At 49.2% G+C, this 21,775-nt stretch overlaps 5 protein-coding genes across 5 annotated transcripts; 4 read left to right on the top strand and 1 right to left on the bottom strand.

Moving 5' to 3' along the window:
- Positions 1-2,623: 2,623 nt before the first annotated feature.
- Positions 2,624-3,430, top strand: F5891DRAFT_1194632 (aspartic peptidase domain-containing protein; the record flags this gene model as incomplete). Its single annotated transcript, XM_041367975.1, has 3 exons — positions 2,624-2,903; positions 2,952-3,068; positions 3,120-3,430. The coding sequence occupies 3 exons, from the start codon at positions 2,624-2,626 to the stop codon at positions 3,428-3,430; spliced, it is 708 nt and encodes a 235-aa protein (XP_041220550.1).
- A 114-nt stretch (positions 3,431-3,544) lies between these two features.
- On the bottom strand, positions 3,545-4,674 carry F5891DRAFT_697776 (uncharacterized protein). Its single transcript, XM_041372844.1, has 3 exons — positions 4,470-4,674; positions 4,033-4,407; positions 3,545-3,965 (listed from the first exon to the last, which is right to left on the bottom strand). The coding sequence occupies exons 1-3, from the start codon at positions 4,506-4,508 to the stop codon at positions 3,780-3,782; spliced, it is 600 nt and encodes a 199-aa protein (XP_041220551.1). The 5' UTR covers positions 4,509-4,674; the 3' UTR covers positions 3,545-3,779.
- Positions 4,675-5,658: 984 nt separating this feature from the next.
- F5891DRAFT_984561 (uncharacterized protein) lies at positions 5,659-7,333 on the top strand (the record flags this gene model as incomplete). Its single annotated transcript, XM_041377468.1, has 6 exons — positions 5,659-5,829; positions 5,883-6,053; positions 6,090-6,221; positions 6,269-7,095; positions 7,169-7,203; positions 7,233-7,333. The coding sequence occupies 6 exons, from the start codon at positions 5,659-5,661 to the stop codon at positions 7,331-7,333; spliced, it is 1,437 nt and encodes a 478-aa protein (XP_041220552.1).
- A 1,814-nt stretch (positions 7,334-9,147) lies between these two features.
- Positions 9,148-11,261, top strand: F5891DRAFT_697809 (uncharacterized protein). Its single transcript, XM_041372845.1, has 3 exons — positions 9,148-9,776; positions 9,830-10,168; positions 10,226-11,261. The coding sequence occupies exons 1-3, from the start codon at positions 9,606-9,608 to the stop codon at positions 11,054-11,056; spliced, it is 1,341 nt and encodes a 446-aa protein (XP_041220553.1). The 5' UTR covers positions 9,148-9,605; the 3' UTR covers positions 11,057-11,261.
- A 7,366-nt stretch (positions 11,262-18,627) lies between these two features.
- On the top strand, positions 18,628-20,077 carry F5891DRAFT_697965 (uncharacterized protein). Its single transcript, XM_041372846.1, has 6 exons — positions 18,628-18,652; positions 18,707-19,093; positions 19,153-19,463; positions 19,512-19,644; positions 19,710-19,925; positions 20,065-20,077. Exons 2-5 carry the CDS (start codon positions 18,896-18,898, stop codon positions 19,740-19,742), a joined length of 675 nt encoding a protein of 224 aa, XP_041220554.1. The 5' UTR covers positions 18,628-18,652; positions 18,707-18,895; the 3' UTR covers positions 19,743-19,925; positions 20,065-20,077.
- The last annotated feature ends 1,698 nt before the right edge of the window (positions 20,078-21,775 follow it).

Below are 21,775 nucleotides of genomic sequence, written 5' to 3' on the forward strand. Positions count from 1 at the left end.
CACCACCTCTATTTCGCTTGGGCATGACCGAAGTCCATGCACAGGGCTGGACCGGTTTTCCAACGCGTTCTATTAGGGAGAGACAGACTCCTAGACTCGGGCGCGAAATACAGGACTATTTCTACTGTTCTCCGCTATGATCATGCCCTCGATGGTGTTGAAATGTGCGTCTCTCCTACGCAAACCTTCATTGAGCTCACTCGACAGTCTTTGCTACGCTCCAGCTCAATACCAAACACTTCACTGTCCTGCTCAACGAGTGCTGTGCCAGGTCCCTTGTCATACAGAAGGAGAGGATTTGCTTACTGGTTTGGACTACGATGACAAGGGGATCGACGTCACCTTCGACCTAGTAAACGTCGCTCGTACTCTCCTGAAATTGTCGTATCTTATGACCCGTTTTGTTTACAGACCAGAACAGTGACAATACCACTTTTGATACCCGCAATCTGGGTAGCTACTTCTACTTAGAGTGATGATTGGCACGTATCTTTCATGTTTGAATCCCTTTCTCGTTCGCTTACCCGCGTCTGTAGCGCACTTCATAATTTTTGCCACACTCTCCCAGCGTTCCGTCACTCCTGTCTGCAGTCAGTCTCTTGAATCCGACTGATACCTCATTTGCAACGCTTGCCATCCATTTCATGCAGTGCGGTCATTATTCTTGCTTCCGTCCAGTAGATAGTTTGACTCATGCACTATACGCCCACCACAACCTCTGCAATCGTAGTGTTTATGATCCGAGCCTCGGTCAATACCAGAGCTTGAATGTGACATATTTGATGGATACTCTGTAGATTTGTTTGTAACTTTACTATGTGAATGACTGTTCTGCTTTTATTTGCTAAGGCATTCAAGTTGCGCTAGACAAGTCACTGGCAAAACTATGAGGCACGACTAAACATCCATCGCAAAGTCCAGCTTAGACAGCAGGTAACCACACTGCTTGTGTTTGGCAATATATTATCTTGGACATATAAGTCACTGGCAAAACTATGAAGCACGACCAATTGATATCAGTATTCCGTTGATTTTGTAACTTATGATTATTGATTTGTTGTCAATGTAAGCATCCATCACAAATTCCAGCTTAGACAGTAGGTAACCATACCGCTTGAAGCACGACCAATTGATATCAGTATTCCGTTGATTTTGTAACTCATGATTACTGATTCGTTGTCAATGTAAGCATCCATCACAAAGTCCAGCTTAGACAGTAGGTACCCATACTGCTTGAAGCACGACCAATTGATATCAGTATTCCGTTGATTTTGTAACTCATGATTACTGATTCGTTGTCAGTGTAAGCATCCATCACAAAGTCCAACTTAGACAGTAGGTAACCATACTGCTTGAAGCACGACCAATTGATATCAGTATTCCGTTGATTTTGCAACTCATGATTACTGATTCGTTGTCAATGTAAACATCCATCACAAAGTTCAGCTTAGACAGTAGGTAACCATACTGCTCGTGTTTGGCAATACATTATCTTAGACATATCACAACTATGACTGACAATCATTTGGTATCATCATTACATGTATTTTGTAGTGCATGATTGCTGCTTGGTTGGCATTGCCAACGGCCATCATGAAGTTCATTTGAGGCAAAGGATGACCACTATTCTGGAGAGCAGCTGGACTTCCTGCAACAGTTTATCTATCATATGTCACAATTGCGAGAGATGTATATCTTCGTCAGGATTATTTTTCTCTTGCAAATTCTTATCCTTCGATGCCATCATGCTGTGATTATTTTTTGCTTTATCTTTAGGTATAACTCAGTAAACATGTGATCTGAATTTGCCATTTATATCTATAAAAACCTTCTTCTCGCCGGTTTCCTGATGGCCAGTTCGGACTTGGTGAGGAAGTTTTGGGACATCGCTGTGCGACATTAAACATAGGTGTGTGATATCGAGGCGAGTGTTTGGCTCAAGCTCACGCAGGCTCCTAGATTTTATATTCTTCGACGTACTAAATGAGTACAATTCTGCAAATAGAGTCTCAACCGAATGAACTAGTATGATGTGAATACCTACAATTTGGACAAGATACCGTGTGTGGAAACTGCAATGGCCCACAAGTTGAGTTGGCCGAAATAACTTGGGGCGCTCCTGTACTGATGGTATGAGCATCCGAGTCTGTGGCTCACCAATCCTTTGATGTGTCGCTGTCGGAAGGTGGACTCGTCATGCGCGAGCTTCACCATGTGAGATAAACACTCCCTGACTATAAAATTAGTAGAACAGCGCATCCTCGGGCCCGAGTCAGCGAGTCCCTTGTGCAAATCATCCACGAGTTTCACCATGTATGGTAAGCACTCCCTAGCTATTGGTCCATGAATAAACTGGCGGAACAGTGCATCCTCATGGATGCCGTTCCTGTTACTCACGTCAAAAAACAGGCTACCTGTCCTGCTATGTTGGTTTTGATCCAAGCTGTGCGCACAACGAGTCAATTGTTTAGTTATTCCTGTTTTCGGTTTCTTCACTTGATAAGGCGCGTTCCATACAGTTCAGCATTCTGAGAATGAGATTAACCATGTACTTGCAGTGTTCTCATCTTTATCAGCATATATAACAGGCTTCATGATCACTACCTTTCGGTACCGTTCAATCATGTTCCCAGCTGCATCCCTGTTGACGATTCTCCTCCTAGCCTTGTCCATCGTGGCGTCGCCTGTTGAAATCCACGACTCCCCCATCACCCTCTCCGTCGCCTGGAGGCTAAACACCTCTGGTGGTACCATAAACCTCTTACAGCACGACCAATCTCGCGCGACCGCTCTCAAAACTGTTGGCAGAGACACTCTCAGCCGTCGTACTGGCAGCACTATTGCGATGAACGATGCTGTATGCTACACCGCAGCACTTGGTATTGGCAGCCCCGCCACAATCTGTAGGTTCAGCAATGACAAAACATGCAGCTACTAATGTATTATTGCAGACAACTTGATTGTCGACACCGGTAGCTCGCTCACATGGGTTAGTGCCACCTCGTACGTGAAGACCAGAACCAGCGTTGACACTAGAAAGCCCATATCAGACCCAGACTACGGTTCTGGTATGACATACAATGATATCATAAGTTGAGAATAACTACAATTATCTCTAGGAACCGAGTACACCGACACCGTCACTCTCGGTAATCTCACCATCATCCAGCAGCCGATTGGTGTTATTTCTACTTCAACGGACTCTGTCGTCGGTGTCATTGGCATCGGGCCCCTAGACTTGACAGAGGGAGAATCATCCACCGCGACAATCCCAACTGTCACTGACAGCCTGTACAGCCAAGGCATCATTTCTCAGATAATCGTCAGCCTCTCTTTTGAGCCCACCACTTCGGAGTCAGACACCAACGGAGAGCTCAGCTTTGGTGGAACTGACGCTACCAAGTACACCGGTGCCGTTGCATACACGTAAGTTGCTGCAGCTTAGAGATCAATCTGGACTGAGCGTAATTTCTTATTTCAGTCCTGACCACCACCGAACCCGCATCCTACTACTGGGGTATCAATGAGAGTGTCACTTATGGAACCACGACCATCTTGGCCGAGACCACTGGTATCGTCGACACTGGCACAACCCTCATCCTCCTCGCCAGCAGTACGTTTCGACGGTGCAAACGACCCATTAGAGCCCGCACGGGTGCCCGATCGACGAATCCGCAACTTGAGACTTGGCTGCGCCCCAGCTTGTGCAGGTGGAGCAGAAACAGCTTCAGCAGTCCACCCCGCGTCATCCTTAGCCTCCCCGTCGTCCAACTGTCTCGCTAACCTAGTCGCGTTGCCTTCATCAGTAACAGAGGCCGATTCACTGGTGCGATATTTGATCTGAACGTTTCCTCGTAACTTGCCAGACGGAGAGCGCTGGGGCTTCCTGCAAAACAGACACCCCTGGAGGTCTGCGCACGTATATGATGGGGCCTGCTGGTAGTTTCTTCAAGTTTTGAGTGCTTCTTCATGGAGGCAAGGGAGGTTTAGGAGGGGGTTCACTACCACCAAGCAGCGAGAGATCAATCGTACCCGCGCTGCCTGAAGGAGAAAGACTCTCGGGGGATATGCTCTCTGTCTCAATGGTAGGCGATAGGGACCACTGGCCATCTTCAGGGAGAGCAAGATCGAAGCTAGCATCCAGGCTATGTGATGAATTGGTAGCGTACGTATCCGTGAGCTGTAGTGAAGGAGGGTCGGATACCAGCTTCGGGCTAGGAGGTACTCCGAAGAAACTATTCTCTGCATCTTCTCGCGTGACTGACGCTGCATCAGGGGACAGCCGTGTTGTATTGTGCAAGAAATCAATGAAGGAATTATTTGGTGCGGACCGAGTGTACTTAGCGCCTGGAGAATGTCTTTGGAGGGGAATCGCCGAGGTCGTTCAAATACTGATTCATCTCCGTGCTGAGTATGATGAGCTACAGGATGAATGAGAAAACACCGTATGTGGAGACTGAAATGCTTACAGGAAGCAGACCGGGTTGAGTTGGGGCGTTCCCGCACATGATGTAGCCAAGGCAGAAATAGAGAGGAAGAGGAACTTGTAAGAGCGTTGGTTCAAAGTCAATAAGTTCGTCAACACTATTCCTTGTCTCCGAGGAAGTACAGGGTCATTGGGGTATGCCATGGAATAACTGGATATCGTCGTGCTTGTAAAGGGAGCTGTGATGGCTGCGACCGTGACTACTGTATTGACTTGAGGCGCTAAGCATTGGGTCACGGGTGAGCGCCATGGAACTTCGGGAAATGCAAGGAAGTCGAACGAACGGATCGAAGATTTGTTGAAGTAGGGAAGTCGACTCATGGACCAATGCCTGAGGTCGAGAACATTCAACAGCGTTAAAACTGGGTCAATTCAGCTGTGTGGACGCAACTGATGGATAACTTGAATATAGTCAAACCACGATCATGATAGTACTTACTAGATATATTTGCTGTGGCAACTTGAACCAACGCGGCTCAGTCTCTGTGCGCCTCGGACCCAGTGACTATTCCCCTTACAGAGACGATGCCAGACGTGTGCTTGGGACGACTCGCATCTAATTGTTCTTTCGGTACCGTCTCGCATGCAGTAGTAGTGGCGTGGTATGAATCAAAGAAGCAGCTGACTGTTTTGGATTCGACACAGGAATTTCGTTGCATTACTCGAGTCACCCGGTAGTTGTTGAAGAAAGAAGGCAGCCTCGGGATCCTTGTGACGTGGTTGTGTGTTTAAAATAAGGCATAGGCTGTTCCTATCGGACGCGTTACTAATGGTGTTGTAGTCAGCATCAAGCGTCCTCGCTTCACCCGCTCCAACACCTTTTCATCGTGCGAAACGGACAAGAACTTTGCAATTGGCACAACCCATGTCATGTGCTGAGAACAATGTCTCACCTCCGGCGTGTTGTAAACCGTTGATCCTGACTGGATACAAATTGAGTCACCAAGTTCACCAGGATCGGACAACGTCAGTCACTCCGAGTCCAGTTTGGTTACTGACCACACATTCTCCGACAGTTGCAGTCCGTGTGGGATAGCAAGTCATCCTTACGAACCACCTGTTAAGATAACGTGTGTATTGGTGGCCTTAAATAACAGGTGCAAGAGCCATCTGAAGCTCATCCATCTTCTCACTCATACTTATTATCATTCTCAAAATCCTCCAAACAGACGATGTCTCTCCCCGAGAACACGACCGTGCTTATTGTTGGTGCAGGCCCCGCAGGTCTCACAACTACTCTTTCTCTCATCCACTACGGGTGCCATGACTTCGTTATCGTGGATGCCGTAGGCGAAGGACTGAATGCATCGAGGGCGATCACCATACACTGTGCAACCGTCGAGGTAAGCTACCTGTGCGTTCGTAAAGAGGCCCACTGATGTTCTTGTGATCTTAGGCTTTAGCCAGTATTGATGCAGCAGATGGCTTACTGTCTCGAGCCATCAAGGGAAAGAGCATCAGAATCACATCTCGTACTTTGCAGATCTTTGACGCCACATTTGACCCTCTAAAGAAACATTCCGTCCACCCTTACGCGCTCTATATCCCTCAAAATGTCACCGAGTTTGTACTTGGGTAGAAGTTGCAGAGCCTTGGTGTTCAGGTGCAGCGTCCGCACAGGGTAGTAGGAATGAAACAGAATGAGAAGGACTCTCGCATCACTGATGTGTCCTTTGAGGACGGTCAAGTTATCAGGGCTAGATATATTATCGGGGCAGATGGCGCCCGCTCAATCGTGAGACATCTACTTAGCTTAGTAGAATGTCTGACGATCATTTCCAGATCCGTACCGTCGCTGGTATCGGGTTCTCTGACCCAGAAGGCCCAGACCTAACCAATAACCTATTGGCTCAGATGGTCTCTGCAGATGTCACATTCGAGCCTGAACCTGTCGGTCCATTCACCCTGGAGGGCCACCTCAACGCCACAGTTTTTTCAGGCAATATCTTTTTTCTTGCACCGTTTGGCAACCACTTCAACACCGAACTGACACGAGATGGAAAGCCCACTACGAAATCCATCTTTCGTGTAGCTTGTGCCATACCTGCAAAGAACGGAGAGCCCCCCCATACTCCACCGAAAGAGTACATCCAGAACTTAATTGACTCATACGGGCCAGCGTGTATAACATCGGATCCGTCTCTTAACCCGAGACCTGTCAAAGTCGACCAGCTGGTCTGGTCGACACGTTTCAGAACCCATTCTGCCATCGCAGACCGTACCTTCACGCGTCTCGGAGCCGCCATTTTTCTAGTCGGCGACGCAGCCCATATACATTCACCTGCGGGCGGGCAAGGCATGAACCTGGCCATCAGGGACGCGATCTTCCTCGCAGAGGCTGTCACGAAACACATTCAAGCGTCTGCAGAGGATCCCGATGTGGATGATACCATTTTGCAGGAATTTGCGGAGGCGCGTCATGCACGAGCGCTAGAAATCATCGGCTTTACCAAGACGCTTTTGAAACTCGCAAGTCTTACGTATGATTCATATGCTTGGTGGATGCCGTTCAGTTGGGCGTCCATCCGCGATTTAGTGCTAAGAATATTGAGGGGATATGATTTCGTGCAGTCGAAGGTTGCATGGGGTCTGAGTGGGCTTGGGAGACGGTAATCGTAGATTATTGGATGGTTTGGTTAGCGTGTTTTGTATACCATATCTTATTTCTGTTTTCAAACATAGAATATATGTAAAAGTATCAAATATTCCAGAGTGGTGTACGTTACTGGCTGCAGTCATTGGACAGACTTGAATGTGCTCTTGATCAAGGGGAGGGAGGGAGGGAGGAAGGGAGGGAGAGGTGGCAGACTACAGGCTGATTCTCATGAAGACAGCGAGCGCAATTGATACTGGAGCACGCACTATAAATTATTCTTAGAAGATGAAGTAATATATGTGTAGACATGTACGGTACGATACGTGGCACCCCAATTACCCTCATGTGTGGGTTTCATCTTCGCAAGCCTAATTGTTAATTAACATTCTGCTCGATGAGCATGACGGCTTTTGCAGAGCGAGGCTTGATAGAACATTTAAAGGGCTTCGGATGGCCGGAATTGCGACTATCTACCAGTGCCGGACGTGATAAGATATGTAGCATACACGATTGTGCCGGATGAAAGACGACAAATCGTTTCCCGCAAATTTGCTGGTCTAGACAGTGTTTGTAACATTGCATCCTGGGTCTGGTTTGCGTACATCTGCATTGGTGGCAGAAAGTCTTGACAACTTCAGGCTCGCCATCGTCCCTTAGCGTGGTTTGAGCTGGAGGAAGAGGTGTATGGACCTTGAACAATTTCGTTTGAGTTGGAAATACAGTAGTAGAAGCCAAACTCGAAGCTTTCGACGGCGTAAACGACCCATCAGATCCAGAGCCTGCACTCAGACTTCATGATATGAGCGTCATGGGACAGAAACTTGCTTCTATTGATCGGATAAATCAAGTGGCTGCATAGTCCCCAATCTCTAAGAGCAGGAGACATACCAATCGATTGGTGGGAGCTGGACATTACGATGGAAGCCGGGCATCGCGTCATCCGACCCGGAGATCAGCTGGACAACAGGGAGGTTAAGGCCGGGGGGGTGGACTATTGAAGCCATTTCTGCTCCACCTGCACAACCTGGAACACGTCCAAACTCTGACTTACAGATTTGCCGATCAGGCACCTGTGCGGTGGGTTCGAGGTTACGAAATCTGGCTCGTCTGCAGTGATCCTAGCTTAGGGATTATTTAGTTGACCAGGGAATTTTATTTCAAGCAAGAGAACAGGAATGCGGCAAAATTGATGGCAAGACCGATGATAAAAGTCATGAAGAGAATTGCCCTCATAAAGGAGACTGGGATCTTTGAATGCTCTAGGAGTCCATACATTGGATGCGTCAAATACTGAGAATCTCGGACCAGCATCGTGTACACACCGTAGTAGTCTTTTCAAGAAGTTGTATCAGTCTAAACTGTCGAGCTCCATTTAGTCCAACATGATCGATCGAAAGATGCTATCAGCTGTTGGTCAATTGCGTGAAAAATAGTACCAATCAGAAAAGGCAAACAAAGTTGAGTTGGAGCAAGGATTACTTCTGATCTTGAACTTCTTCACAAAGTCCAAATCACATACTATGCAGGACCATTCGAAAGTGTTACGCAATGATAGGGCATATCCGAATGACCTGGACCACTACTATAGATATTAGGTACTGTCTGGACTCGGACTGGTCTAGATTCCACGTGCACCAAGTTGGGAGACTTTGTGTTGAATTCGTTGACTGGCCAGCTGGAGCATTGAGGGAATGCAGAATGCAAATATAATGGGAAGTCTATAGATGATGTATGTACTACTATGTAAGTCTGGCGCACTCGTTCAACCACTTATTACATAAGCTCTATATATAGCAACAGATGAGGATCTAGATTTCTCGACTGCAAATAGAGTCTCGAAGAGTTGGCCGTTGCAAATTGCTTGCCGATCGCAAAGTTCAAGAATCGTTGGCATTGGGAAACTTTGTCGGTTAAGACGGTACTACATAGTGTCAACGAACATTAAAAAAGGAGTGCGTAGTGCCCTGTTAGCATTCCGAAGTAGATCGGGGTGGGAAACACGAGTCCCTGAACGCATCAATTACATCAGTGGTGAAGACCTCAACCACCGCTCGGTAAGGCCCCCGCGGCAGGGCCGCGTCAATTGCACCTGGCCCGGCTTAAGCGTCCTCGCTTCACCCGCTCCATCGCCTTTTCATCGCGCGAAACGGACGAGAACTTTGCAATCGGCATGACCCATGTCATATGCCGAGACAACGTTTCACCTCCGGGCCAGCGCATGTGGACACAAATTGCCAGCGCATGCGTCGACGGTCGTGCACAATCCTGACTGGACACAAATTGAGTCACCAAGTCCACCAGGATCGGACTACTTCAGTCACTCTGAGTCTAGTTTGGTTATTGCCCACACATTCTTCAACAGTTGCAGTCCGTGTGGGACAGCAAGTCATCCTTACGAACTACCGGTTAAGATAACCTGTGTATGGTACTGGTGGCCTTAAATAACAGGTGCAAGAGCCATCTGAAGCTTATCCATCTTCTCACTCATACTTATTATCATTCTCAAAATCCTCCAAACAGACAATGTCTCTCCCCGAGAACACGACCGTGCTTATTGTTGGTGCAGGCCCCGCAGGTCTCACAGCTGCTCTTTCTCTCGTCCACTACGGGTGCCATGACTTCGTTATCGTGGATGCCGTAGGCGAAGGACTGAATGCATCGAGGGCGATCGCCATACACTGTGCAACCGTCGAGGTAAGCTACCTGTGCGTTCGTAAGAAGGCCCACTGATGTTCTTGTGATCTTAGGCTTTAGTCAGTATTAATGCAGCAGATGGGTTACTGTCTCGAGCCATCAAGGGAAAGGGCATCAGAATCACATCTCGTACTTTGCAGATCTTTGACGCCACATTTGACCCTCTAAAGAAACATTCCGTCCACCCTTACGCGCTCTGTATCCCTCAAAATGTCACCGAGTTTGTACTTGGGCAGAAGTTGCAGAGCCTTGGTGTTCAGGTGCAGCGTCCGCACAGGGCAGTAGGAATGAAACAGAATGAAAAGGACTCTCGCATCACTGATGTCTCCTTTGAGGACGGTCAAGTTATCAGGGCTAGATATATTATCGGGGCAGATGGCGCCCGCTCAATCGTGAGACCTCAATGCTCACCTACTCAGCTTAGTAGAATGTCTGACGACCATTTCCAGATCCGTACCGTCGCTGGTATAGGGTTCTCTGACCCAGAAGGCCCACACCTAACCAGTAACCTATTGGCTCAGATGGTCTCTGCAGATGTCACATTCGAGCCTGAACCCGTCGGTCCATTCACCCTGGAGACCCACCTCAACGCCACAGTTTTTTCAGGCAATATCTTTTTTCTTGCACCGTTTGGCAACCACTTCAACACTGAACTGACACGATATGGAAAGCCCACTACGAAATCCATCTTTCGTATAGGTTGTGCTATACCTGCAAAGAACGGAGAGCCCCCCCATGCTCCACCGAAAGAGTACATCCAGAACTTAATCGACTCATACGGGCCAGCATGTATATCATCGGATCCGTCTCTTAACCCGAAACCTGTCAAAGTCGACCAGCTGGTCTGGTCGACACGTTTCAGAACTCATTCCGCCATCGCAGACCGTACCTTCACGCGTCTCGGAGCCGCCATTTTTCTAGTCGGCGACGCAGCCCATATACATTCACCTGCGGGCGGGCAGGGCATGAACCTGGCCATCAGGGACGCGATCTTCCTCGCAGAGGCTGTCACGAAGCACATTCAAGCATCTGCAGAGGATCCCGATGTGGATGATACCATTTTGCAGGAATTTGCGGAGGCGCGTCATGCACGAGCGCTAGAAATCATCGGGTTTACCAAGACACTTATGAAACTCGCAAGTCTTACGTATGATCCATATGCTTGGTGGATGCCATTCAGTTGGGCGTCCATCCGCGATTTGATGCTAAGGATATTGGGCAGATATGATTTCGTGCAGTCGAAGGTTGCATGGGGCCTGAGTGGGCTTGGGAGACGGTAATCGCACATTTTGGATGGCTTGGTTACGATATGATACCATAATTCAGGACATTCGTATTTCTGTTTTCAAAGATAGGATAGATGTAAAAGTATCAAATATTCCAGAGTGGTGTACGTGACTGGTTGCAGTCTTTGGACGAACTTGAACATGCTCTTGTTAAAGGGGCGGGAGGGAGGTGCCAGACTACAGGTTGATTCTCATGAAGACAGCGAGCGCAATTGATACCAGAGCACGCACTATTCTTGCAAGATGAAGTGATATATGGACGATACGATAATGCAATGTGGCACTCCGATTACCTTCATGTGCGGGTTTCATCTTCCCAAGCTTACTTGTTAACATTCTGCTCGATGAGCATGACGGCTTTCGCAGAGCGAGGCTTGAAGGGCTTCGGATGGCCGGAATTGTGACTATCTAGACCAGCGCCGGACGTGATAAGATGTGGCATACATGATCGTGCCTGATGAGGAATCGACTTCAATATCATTCTCGACAAATTTGAAAATATCGAATACGGCCAGTGAAGGAATACGACAAACCATTTCGCAGATTTGCCGGTCTAGACGGTATTTGGAACATGGCATCTCGGGTGTAGTTTGCGTACATCTGCATTGGTGTCAAAAAGTCTTGACAACTTCAGGTTCGCCATCGTCCTGTAGCGTGGTTTGAGCTGGAGGAAGAGGTGTATGGACCTTGAACAGTTTCGTTTCTGGAAGTGGAGTTGCGGAGAAACCGAACTCGAAGCTTTCGACGGCGTAAACGACCCATCAGGGCCTGCACAGGTGCCTAATCGTCGAATCCGTAAGTTGAAACTTGGCCGCGTTTCAGGTTGTGCAGGTGGAGCAGAAACAGCTTCAGTGGTCCACCCCCCATCGTCCTTAACTTCCTTGTTGTCCAGCTGATCTCTGGGTCAGATGACACGATGCCCAGCTTCCATCGTGGTGTCCAGCTCCTACCAATCGATTGGTATGTCTCCTGCTCTTGAAAATTCGGGACTATGCAACGACTTGATTTGTTTATGCAATAGAAAGCAAGTTTCCGTCCCATGATGCTGATATCATGGAGTCTGCGTGCGGTGGTCATGGGTTGAACGTTGCAAAATCTGGCTTTCATGTTTTGTCCGCAGCGATCCTAGCTGAGGGATTATTGAGTTCACCAGGGAATTTGATTTCAACAAAGAGAACAGGAATGCAGCAAAATTGATGGCAAGAGTGATGATGAAAGTGATGAAGAGACTTGCCCTCGTAAAGGAGACTGGGATCTTTGAATGCTCTAGGAGTCCATACATTGGATGAGTCAAATACTGAGAACCTCGGACAAGCATCGTGTACACACCGTAGTAGTCATTTCGAAAAGTTGTATCAGTCGGAATCTGAGCAAACCGTCGAGCTCCATTTAGTCTAACATGGTCGATTGAAAGATACTATCAACTGTTGGTCAATTGCATGAAAATTGGTACCAATCAGAAAAGGCAAACAAAGTTGAGTCGGAGTAAGGATTACTTCTGATAGCCTTCTGATCTTAGACTTCAACTTCACAAAGTCTGAATCGCATATTATGCAGGACCATTCGAAAGTGTTGCACAATGATAGGGCATGTCTGAATGACCTGAACCACTAAGTACTGTCTAAACTCCACCTAAGTTGGGAGACTTTGTGTTGAATTCGCCGACTGGGAGCATTGGAATACAAATGGTGGGAAGTCTATGGCGCACTCGTTCGACCACTTACATAAGCTCTATATTAGCAACATATGGTTACGGCGCACGCACAGGATCTACGATAAATTCTGCAAACAGAGTCTCGACGCTCGAACGAATGCACAATTACTAGAGTTGGCCGTTGCAAATTGCTTGCCGATCGCGGAGTTCAAGGATCAATTACATAATCACGATCGTCGGCCTTGGGCACTTTGCAAGTCGAGTCACGCTGATCTGACACTCGCGAACTTTGCGTGAAACTCTTGTTCCTGGCTTTGATTGGCAGATAGTGGCACTATAGAGTCTAGGGTTGTGCTGTGCACACTGCACAGCTAGCAGCCCCATAGCTTCCTGTTGAGAGCCGATGTGTCCGAGGGAAGTAAGGCCGAGAGAGAGAGAGCTGAGAAAGGAAAGGACGATACGGCCGAAGAATAGAGCACATCGAGTGCGAGCGTCTCCAAACGGAGAACGTCGACGACGTGTCAACGTCGGCAATCTTTTCGTTCTTTAAGTATATATTTTTCATCAAAGCTATTGCTGGCAGACTCACCGTATAAGAGGACGCTGTTTTCGTCGAAACGTCTCAGATTCGAAACGAATACTGAGACGTAAGTACAAGTCCCACTGTAACGTTCGAGCGCAAGCGCTGACGTACATCTAGTCGTACCTTTGTTCTAGGTACAAACAATTGTTAATAGAGATTCGAAACGAATACTGAGACTCGTACCTTTGTTCTAGCGTGTCGTAAAACCTCCCGCGTGTATCGTTCCTCCACAGGTTATGAGCCCTGTCTCCTCCATGGACTTGTCGACTCCCAGCACCAATTCAAACCTTTTTAACATCCCGAAGCTCGCCGAAGATGGCTCGAACTGGATAACCTACAAGGAAAGGACGTTAACGGCTATAGGTGCACGAGGACTTACGAGATATACCGATGGACGAGCTAAAGAGCCTACGCCTTTCGTAAAGAGCTCTACGGGGGCCGTTACGAAGCCGGATGGTACAACACCTACGCAGAAAGAAATCGATGAGCTCGACGCAAAGACCGATGAGTATCAACAAAAGAACTCACTCGTAAAACAGCAAATATTTTGCACGATCACAGATCGGCTGCTGTTACGTGTCCAAAAGTTAGCATCCGCGTCCGAAATCTGGAAGGAAATATGCCACATACATGAAGGCAAAACCGAACTCGTCCAGATAGATCTGAGACGGAGGCTCCAGGAGACGAGGTGCGAAGAAGGTGGTGACGTCAAGGCTCATTTTTCAGAGCTTTTGCGCCTGAGGGAGTCGTTAGCTGGAATGGGGGTAGCCGTCATTGATACGGACTTTCATGCCATCATCCTAGGGTCCTTACCTGAATCCTACCGGCCGCTACTGTCGTCGATGAACGCAGCGGCCAAGATAACGAAAACTCCCCTCTCGCCCTACGAACTCATCACCATCATCACAGAGGAATACGAGCACCGGTTACTCACCGAACGACGTCCCAACAAACGCGGGACCAACAGTGCGCTCTCCGCGAGAACAAATGCAGGGAGGAGCACAAGCTCGCAGAGCTCGGCTCCAAAATCCAACCCCGACGCAGTCTGTACGAACTGCGATCGTAAGGGCCACTGGAAGAGTGACTGTTGGCGAAAAGGTGGAGGAAAAGAAGGTCAGGGGCCGAATCAACGGCAGAGACAAGGAGGACGCACCCAAAAACAAAGTGCCAATGTAGCCAAAGAGCCGGAGCCAAAGGACAACTACGCTTTCGCTACGTCAGACCTCGCAGTCATAGCAAAATCGATGGACGTACCTCCAGAGCGCCGAGGAGCAATAGTAGACTCCGGCGCGACCTCTCATTTCTGCCCGGATAGGGCAAAATTTGTATCCTTCGTTGAGATCGCCCCGCAGAAGATATACACTGCGAATGGAGCTACTGTCAATGCGACAGGACGAGGAGACGTGAGGATGGACTTACCGTTGGGCTCGAAACGAACGACCGTGACGCTAAAAGACGTCCTATATGCCCCCTCCATGGCATTTACCCTTATCTCCACCAATAAGATCGCCTCCGCCGGTTTGGCCGTGCTGTTCGAAGGAGGAATGTGCAGGATACTGTCTGCTCCCCCCGAACGAAGGACGATCGCAGAAATACCCCAAGTCCAGGGACTTTACGCTGTAACGTCCGACCGTAAGCATCGTGCCAACGTCGCCAGGACAAAGCTTACCATCAATGATGTCCATCGTGCCCTAGGGCACGTATCACATGCGGCCCTTCTTGACGCAGTCAAGAAGGGCCTAATCCTGGGCATAGACATAGATCCGGCGCCCGCCATCCAGTTCTGTGAAGTCTGCGTGAAAGCTAAGTCAGCTCAGCAGTCCTTCCCAAGAGAAACGAAGATGCGCGCACTTACATACGGAGAACTAGTCCATACGGACCTCTGGGGACCGGCGCAGACGACGAGTTTGGGAGGCTGTAAATATTATGTCAGTTTCACGGACGACTTTAGCCGGCAGACGCGACTCGAGTTCCTCAAACAAAAGAGTGACGCACTTACCGCGTTCAAGTCCTATGAGGCATGGGTGGCCCGTCAATCACCAGGTGTGCGCGTGCGCAAAATCCGTTCGGACAGAGGAGGAGAGTATCTGAGCGCCGAGTTCGATCAATACTTGCGTCAGCAAGGTATAGAGCGGCAGCTAACAGTGCACGACTCACCCCAACAGAATGGTGTCGCCGAACGACTCAACCGGACACTCGTCGAGCATGCGAGAGCAATGCTCCTAGGCAGAGATATGCCAAAGTACCTGTGGGCCGAGGCCGTTAGTTACGCCACTTGGCTCAAGAATCGCCTACCTTCAAGGGCGATCCCAGGTAGCACGCCCTACGAGTTGGTGCGCAAGTCCAAGCCGGACTTGTCGCAGGCCCATGAATTTGGGGCCAGGGTCTTCGTCCATATGCTGGAGGCTGGTAAGCTGGAGGCGAGGGCGGAGGAGGCAGTTTTTGTGGGGGTAGACGCTGAAAGTAAAGGATACCGGGTGTATTGGCCCGGCAGACGGCGTGTCTCGGTGGAGAGGAATGTGACCTTCACGCCGATCCTGGCAGCCGATGGTATGCCGGACGAGGGGGAGTCTGCTGTAGTCAACGAACATAACAGCGGCAACGGTAATAATAACTCACCTAGTAGCGTCCAGCCCATCACCATGCCACAGCAACCTCAACCTTCTACTCCTAAGCAACCCCAACCATCTACTCCTCAGCAACCTCAACCTTCTACTCCTCAGCAACCTCAACCGTCTACTGCCCAGCAACCTCAACCATCTACTCCTGAAGCGAGGTCGACGAGGGTAAGACCACCCCCAGGGTACTATGCGGCGCTGAATGAGGGCCAAACGGCAGCCCTAACCATGGAAAGCCTGTTGGAAGCGTCAGAACTCGACCTCTTGGATGAAGAGGCGCATATTCACCTAGCATTGGCCGCCGTCCAACCAGAACCGACCCTCCAACAAGCCTTGAAGGGCCCAGACGCTGCAGAGTGGCAAGAAGCCATCAATTACGAAGTCAGTCAACTCGAGAAGTTAGGTACGTGGGAAATCGTAGATGCACCTCGAGGCGTAAACCTTATCCCATGCCATTACGTCCTGGCCACAAAGCGCGGGCCGGACGGCGAGAAGCTGAAGCTTCGCGCGCGCCTAGTTGCAAATGGGCAGCGCCAGAAGTACGGGGTCGATTTCTTCGAAACCTTCGCCCCCACGGCCAATATGAGCACAATACGTGCAGTCCTAACGATGGCTGCTCAGCACGACTGGGAAATACACCAAGTCGATATTAAAAGTGCGTACCTATATGCGAGTCTGCAGGAGGACATATATATGCGAGCGCCCCCTGGATACTTGAAGGATGGTCAGGAAGGGAAGGTACTGAAGCTGAAAAGAAGCTTACCTGGACTCAAACAAGCAGGATATGAGTGGGCGCAGGAGCTAGCTGGAGCCTTCAATGAAATGGGCTTCAGCAGGTCAAAAGTAGATCAAGCCGTTTTCTACAAACGCACCTCGCGCGAACACGTCGTCATCACCGTCTCTGTCGACGACATGGCCGTCACCGCCAACCATATATCCCATATCCATCGGTTTAAGTCCGAGCTGCGCGCGCACTTCGAGATTAGCGACCTAGGGGAGTTGAGCTGGTTATTGGGGCTGAAGGTGACGAGGGACCGCGTAGCACGCACCTTGACACTTTCACAGAAGGCATACGTCGAGACGATCCTCGAAAGGTTCCACCTGGAGGACGCGAAGGTCCTGCACACGCCCATGGAACCAGGTACTGTCCTTTCCATAGATCAGTCCCCTGCAACACACGCCGAACTCCAAGCTATGCGAGACATACCATATCAACGCGCGATCGGTTCGTTAATGTACGCAGCTACGAGTACCCGGCCAGATATCGCTTTTGCGGTGGCAACACTGTCGCAATTTATGAGGAATCCGGGGAGACCCCATTGGGAGGCCACCAAACGCGCCCTGCGGTACCTGAAAGGCACCGCAGACTATGAGCTGACGTTGGGATCCAGCGAGGGAGGAATTGAGGCGTTTGTCGATGCCGATTGGGCATCGCAGCCACATAGGCACTCCATGAGCGGGTACATCGTACTGCTCCATGGAGGCCCCGTTTCGTGGAGCGCGCGCAAACAGCCTATCATAGCCCTGTCAACAGCTGAAGCTGAGTACATAGCGTTGACCAGCGTGGCAAGGGAAGTACTTTACCTGCAACTCCTCATCCGCGAGCTCTACGACGTCCAAGACCTCCCCACACCCATCTTCTGCGACAACCAAGCTGCTATAGCGTTAGTCTCGACGGGAAAATTCCAATCGCGCACCAAGCACATAGACCTGCGATACCACTTCGTACGCGGCCACGTGAAGGACGGTACCTTCAAGATAATCTACTGCCCCAGTGACGACAATGTCGCGGACGCGTTCACGAAGCCATTGGCACGTCCCCGACTCCAGAGGTTGAGGACATTGATGTGTTTGGATAACGCTCGAGGGGGAGTGTTGAGAGCCGATGTGTCCGAGGGAAGTAAGGCCGAGAGAGAGAGAGCTGAGAAAGGAAAGGACGATACGGCCGAAGAATAGAGCACATCGAGTGCGAGCGTCTCCAAACGGAGAACGTCGACGACGTGTCAACGTCGGCAATCTTTTCGTTCTTTAAGTATATATTTTTCATCAAAGCTATTGCTGGCAGACTCACCGTATAAGAGGACGCTGTTTTCGTCGAAACGTCTCAGATTCGAAACGAATACTGAGACGTAAGTACAAGTCCCACTGTAACGTTCGAGCGCAAGCGCTGACGTACATCTAGTCGTACCTTTGTTCTAGGTACAAACAATTGTTAATAGAGATTCGAAACGAATACTGAGACTCGTACCTTTGTTCTAGCGTGTCGTAAAACCTCCCGCGTGTATCGTTCCTCCACACTTCCTGCACCAATGCTCTCTTCAAATTCTTCGTCAATGCATCCCGTTACTGCAGGCAGTGAACCAGGTCTCGAAGAACTTTTCCCCGGCTCTCCTTCCACACCGTACCCTTGGGGTGCATCCCCTGCCCACGAAGCTTCTGACATCGCTCACGTAGCTTTGCCCTTGGTACAGGCTTTTACGGGTGTAATTCCAGTTGCTGGTACTCCGATGCACGCAGCTATTGGCGGATTGTTGGGAATCTTTCAAGTTATAGATGTGAATGATTATCGAATGCTGATATATTTCTGGATTTGAACGGCTATCACAGACATTCAATAGAAACAAGGCGGCCTTGGATGACCTAACATCGCGTCTCTATCGACTATACTGCCATTTGTGCAACGCCCCACCTGCCCTGGATCCTCTTGAACATTCTCGGAGAGACCTTTTAGTTAGGTAAATCTATCATGAATGTGTGATTTAATTTACTCGACACTGAATCGCACTCAGAAAGCTGGAAGACACCTCAGTCCGCCTGAAAAAGTTGCGAAAACGTCGCCTAGCATACACATCTGTCACACAGGCTATCACCGGATGCTCGACTGACATCGACCGTTATCTGATGGAGTGTTTGGTTGTGTTCTACCCCCTAGAGATGCTTGCATTTGCTCACTACTCTATGGTCAGTGGTCGTCCCAAATGCAAAGTCAACGGGAAACACGCGAACTGCTTATAATTTCACGGAGGCGGGAGGAGGATCTTCAGAACATCGAACAGTCCTTCGCACCACTATCTGTATCGCCTTTATCCGGAAGCATCGCGCCTGGCTGCGTGACACTAGTAGACGCAACAGGCCGCCGCCAAGCAATATCAGTGAACTGGTGCACCTCATATCAGGTCCGCTCGCTGGCCTAAAAATCGTTCTTGTGGAAGCTTACTCGTCAAATTGTCTTCAGCAACTCAATTGCATGCTCCGAGTTCTGTTTGAACGCGATGCGGTCGAAGCCCAAATTCAAAGACGATATATAGAAGAAGAAAAGTACGATTTGTGCATCGACGAGGGCAAGAAAGTGACCCCACTTACAAGCCACAAATGGTCGAGCATTGAACCAGGCACGAAGATTGTGATGAGGGTTACCATTCAACAGGAGACGTCATCACTATCTGGAGTCGACTATCGATGTCATTTCTGCGGCGCTGTGAATCGCCTTGGTGCCAGATCTGTGAAATATGAGTCTCGAGGGCGGACTGTTTGCTCGACTGAATGGTGAGTATGTTTGTTTTCTAGGTCCTGATGATGCCTAACGATGAGAAGTCGAGAATGTAAACGATGCTTCCAGATCACCCGTAGCTTGACGAACCCGAGAAAACGATCCCCTCACAGTGACTCCAACCACAAGACTGACGCAGAAACGCTTCTTGTTCGCAACTTTCATGTCCAGCAAATTGTATGTCATCCTGGCACTTCGCTAGCAATCTTGAGCTGAGATCACGATGTACCTCCCGCTCTCAGTCTGTGCGTGATCTGGTCTTTCGACCTTCTTAGGCGACACTGACCGTGCCACGGACATGTCCCGCTCTCAGTTGGTGCGTGATCTGGTCTTTTGACCTTCTTAGGCAACGCTTACCGTGCCACGGCCATGTCCCGCTCTCAGTCTGTGCGTGATCTGGTGTTTCGACCTTCTTGGGCAACGCTGATCGTGCCACGGCCATGTCCCGCTCTCAGTCTGTGCGTGATCTGGTGTTTCGACCTTCTTGGGCAACGCTGATCGTGCCACGGCCATGTCCTGCTCTCAGTCTGTGCGTGATGTGGTCTTTCGATCTTCTTAGGCGACGCTGACGGTGCCACGGCCATGTTCCGCTCTCAGGAAGTGCGTGATCTGGTCTTTCGACCTTCTCAGGCGACACTGATCGTGCCACGGCCATGTTCCCTCTCAGGAAGTGCGTGATTTCCTCTGCTGAACTTGTTACCGCTCGTTGACCCTCACACGACCAGGATGAATTTTTACGCCGTGTTCGTGAGACCCCGGCCAAGTACCACGGACTAGATCATGTAGCGTCCTCACATGGTATGTGATCTTGTCTTTTGTGATACATCATGAATACTAACTCTTTCATTACACTAATAGACAGTGCGTGCCTCTACATTAAGCAATTTCATAGCATGTCTTTGTACTGATTGCATGCAGCATACAGCGGCATCGAGGAGATTGAGTATGACAGTGATCAAGGGGATGGAATAGATGGCTCAGATGAAGGGCCTTGGTAGCTGCAGAGGATATGGACACCCCGGCCAAGTACCACGGACTAGATCATGTAGCGTCCTCACATGGTATGCAATCTTGTCTTTTGTGATACATAATGAATCTAACTCTTTCGTTACACTAATAGACAGTGCGTGGCTTCACTCTAAGCAATTTCACAGCATGTCTTTGTACTGATTGCATGCAGCCGACAGCGGTATCGAGGAGATTGAGTAGGACAGCGATCAAGATGAAGAGGGGGACATCCTAGGATGTATGGCTCAAATGAAGAGCCTTGGTAGCTGCAGAGGATGTGGACAGACATGGTTTCCGGAATTGGTCTTGTCCATGGCATATAGAGAAAATGAATGATCTTCTATGTACGGCCTGTCTAAACCGCTCATGTGTATCTATCTCCTGCACATCTAACTTGTGACACAACGAAAATCCAAATGATATTCTGGTTTTTGCCTGCAGTGCTTGATCATTTGCAACCTGTGTCGTGTCCCGTGCTACGTACCACCACCAATTAACTCATACACACCCCTTCCTGAGTCTGCACCTTGAGTGGCATGTTGTGACAATACATCATCTCTCCTTATGCTTTGGTATCATGGTTGATAGTGCAATACCTAGGTCGAAGCCAATCAGTATAGTTGTGTTTGGACAAATTTTCGTCCTGTTCCAGCCATGTGGAATGTTTGAACTTATCTAAAAATGATCGACTGTGCCTAGTCTTGCTCGTGGTCCAATCAGTTGGAGTTCGAGAGCCTGTCGAAACGAGCAATCATTGCTGTCGATAATAATATTAGGAATATATACGAACATGCACATGGAACGTACCAAGCAGCTTGAATCTGTTCGTCTGACGTTAGCCTTGAAGGCTAGCTCATGAATCTCTCTCTGATAAAGCCAATGTGATGTCACTTCGTTGCCGATCATGATTCATGACAGACGTTGAAACTCAATGTCATACAGGAGTGCGCGTGATGATGAAAAGGCTGCGACAGAGGTAAAGATGAAAAAGACTAATATCAATGATTGCGCGGCACTTGATATCGAAGGGTAGCATAGGAGCTCTAGAGTGGTTCTCGTTACAGAGCGGGTGTTGGATGGGGTATAAGGGACAGTTGATGAGGAAGAGGAGCGTTGGCTGATGGTCACTGATTTTTTCAACGCCATTCTTTGTCTCCGAGGAAGTAGAGAATCATCGGGGTGTGCCATGGACTAACTTGATATCGTTGTGATCGTCTAAAACTTCAGAGGGAGCTGCGGATGCTGGACCACGACAAGTACCAGGGATCTTTAACCAAGCGCGTGTTAAGAATGAGTATGA

This window comes from Suillus fuscotomentosus (genome assembly GCF_016647785.1).
Source record: "Suillus fuscotomentosus strain FC203 chromosome Unknown F5891scaffold_72, whole genome shotgun sequence".
Taxonomy (NCBI): Eukaryota; Fungi; Basidiomycota; class Agaricomycetes; order Boletales; family Suillaceae; genus Suillus; species Suillus fuscotomentosus.

What these genes read in the sequence shown, in the direction of transcription:
- F5891DRAFT_697776 (XM_041372844.1), bottom strand. Translation starts at nt 4,508, where the DNA reads ATGTGCGGGAACGCCCCAACTCAACCCGGTCTGCTTCCT. An exon ending in CTCAACCCGGTCTGCTTCCT is followed by an intron (nt 4,408 to 4,469) that starts GTAAGCATTTCA and finishes CATCATACTCAG; the next exon opens with CACGGAGATGAATCAGTATT. An exon ending in TTCTCCTTCAGGCAGCGCGG is followed by an intron (nt 3,966 to 4,032) that starts GTACGATTGATC and finishes GCCTCCATGAAG; the next exon opens with AAGCACTCAAAACTTGAAGA.
- F5891DRAFT_697809 (XM_041372845.1), top strand. Translation starts at nt 9,606, where the DNA reads ATGTCTCTCCCCGAGAACACGACCGTGCTTATTGTTGGTGCAGGCCCC. An exon ending in TACACTGTGCAACCGTCGAG is followed by an intron (nt 9,777 to 9,829) that starts GTAAGCTACCTG and finishes TTGTGATCTTAG; the next exon opens with GCTTTAGTCAGTATTAATGC. An exon ending in CAGATGGCGCCCGCTCAATC is followed by an intron (nt 10,169 to 10,225) that starts GTGAGACCTCAA and finishes GACCATTTCCAG; the next exon opens with ATCCGTACCGTCGCTGGTAT.
- F5891DRAFT_697965 (XM_041372846.1), top strand. Translation starts at nt 18,896, where the DNA reads ATGCAAAGTCAACGGGAAACACGCGAACTGCTTATAATTTCACGGAGG. An exon ending in ACTGGTGCACCTCATATCAG is followed by an intron (nt 19,094 to 19,152) that starts GTCCGCTCGCTG and finishes AATTGTCTTCAG; the next exon opens with CAACTCAATTGCATGCTCCG. An exon ending in ACTTTCATGTCCAGCAAATT is followed by an intron (nt 19,645 to 19,709) that starts GTATGTCATCCT and finishes TCCCGCTCTCAG; the next exon opens with TCTGTGCGTGATCTGGTCTT.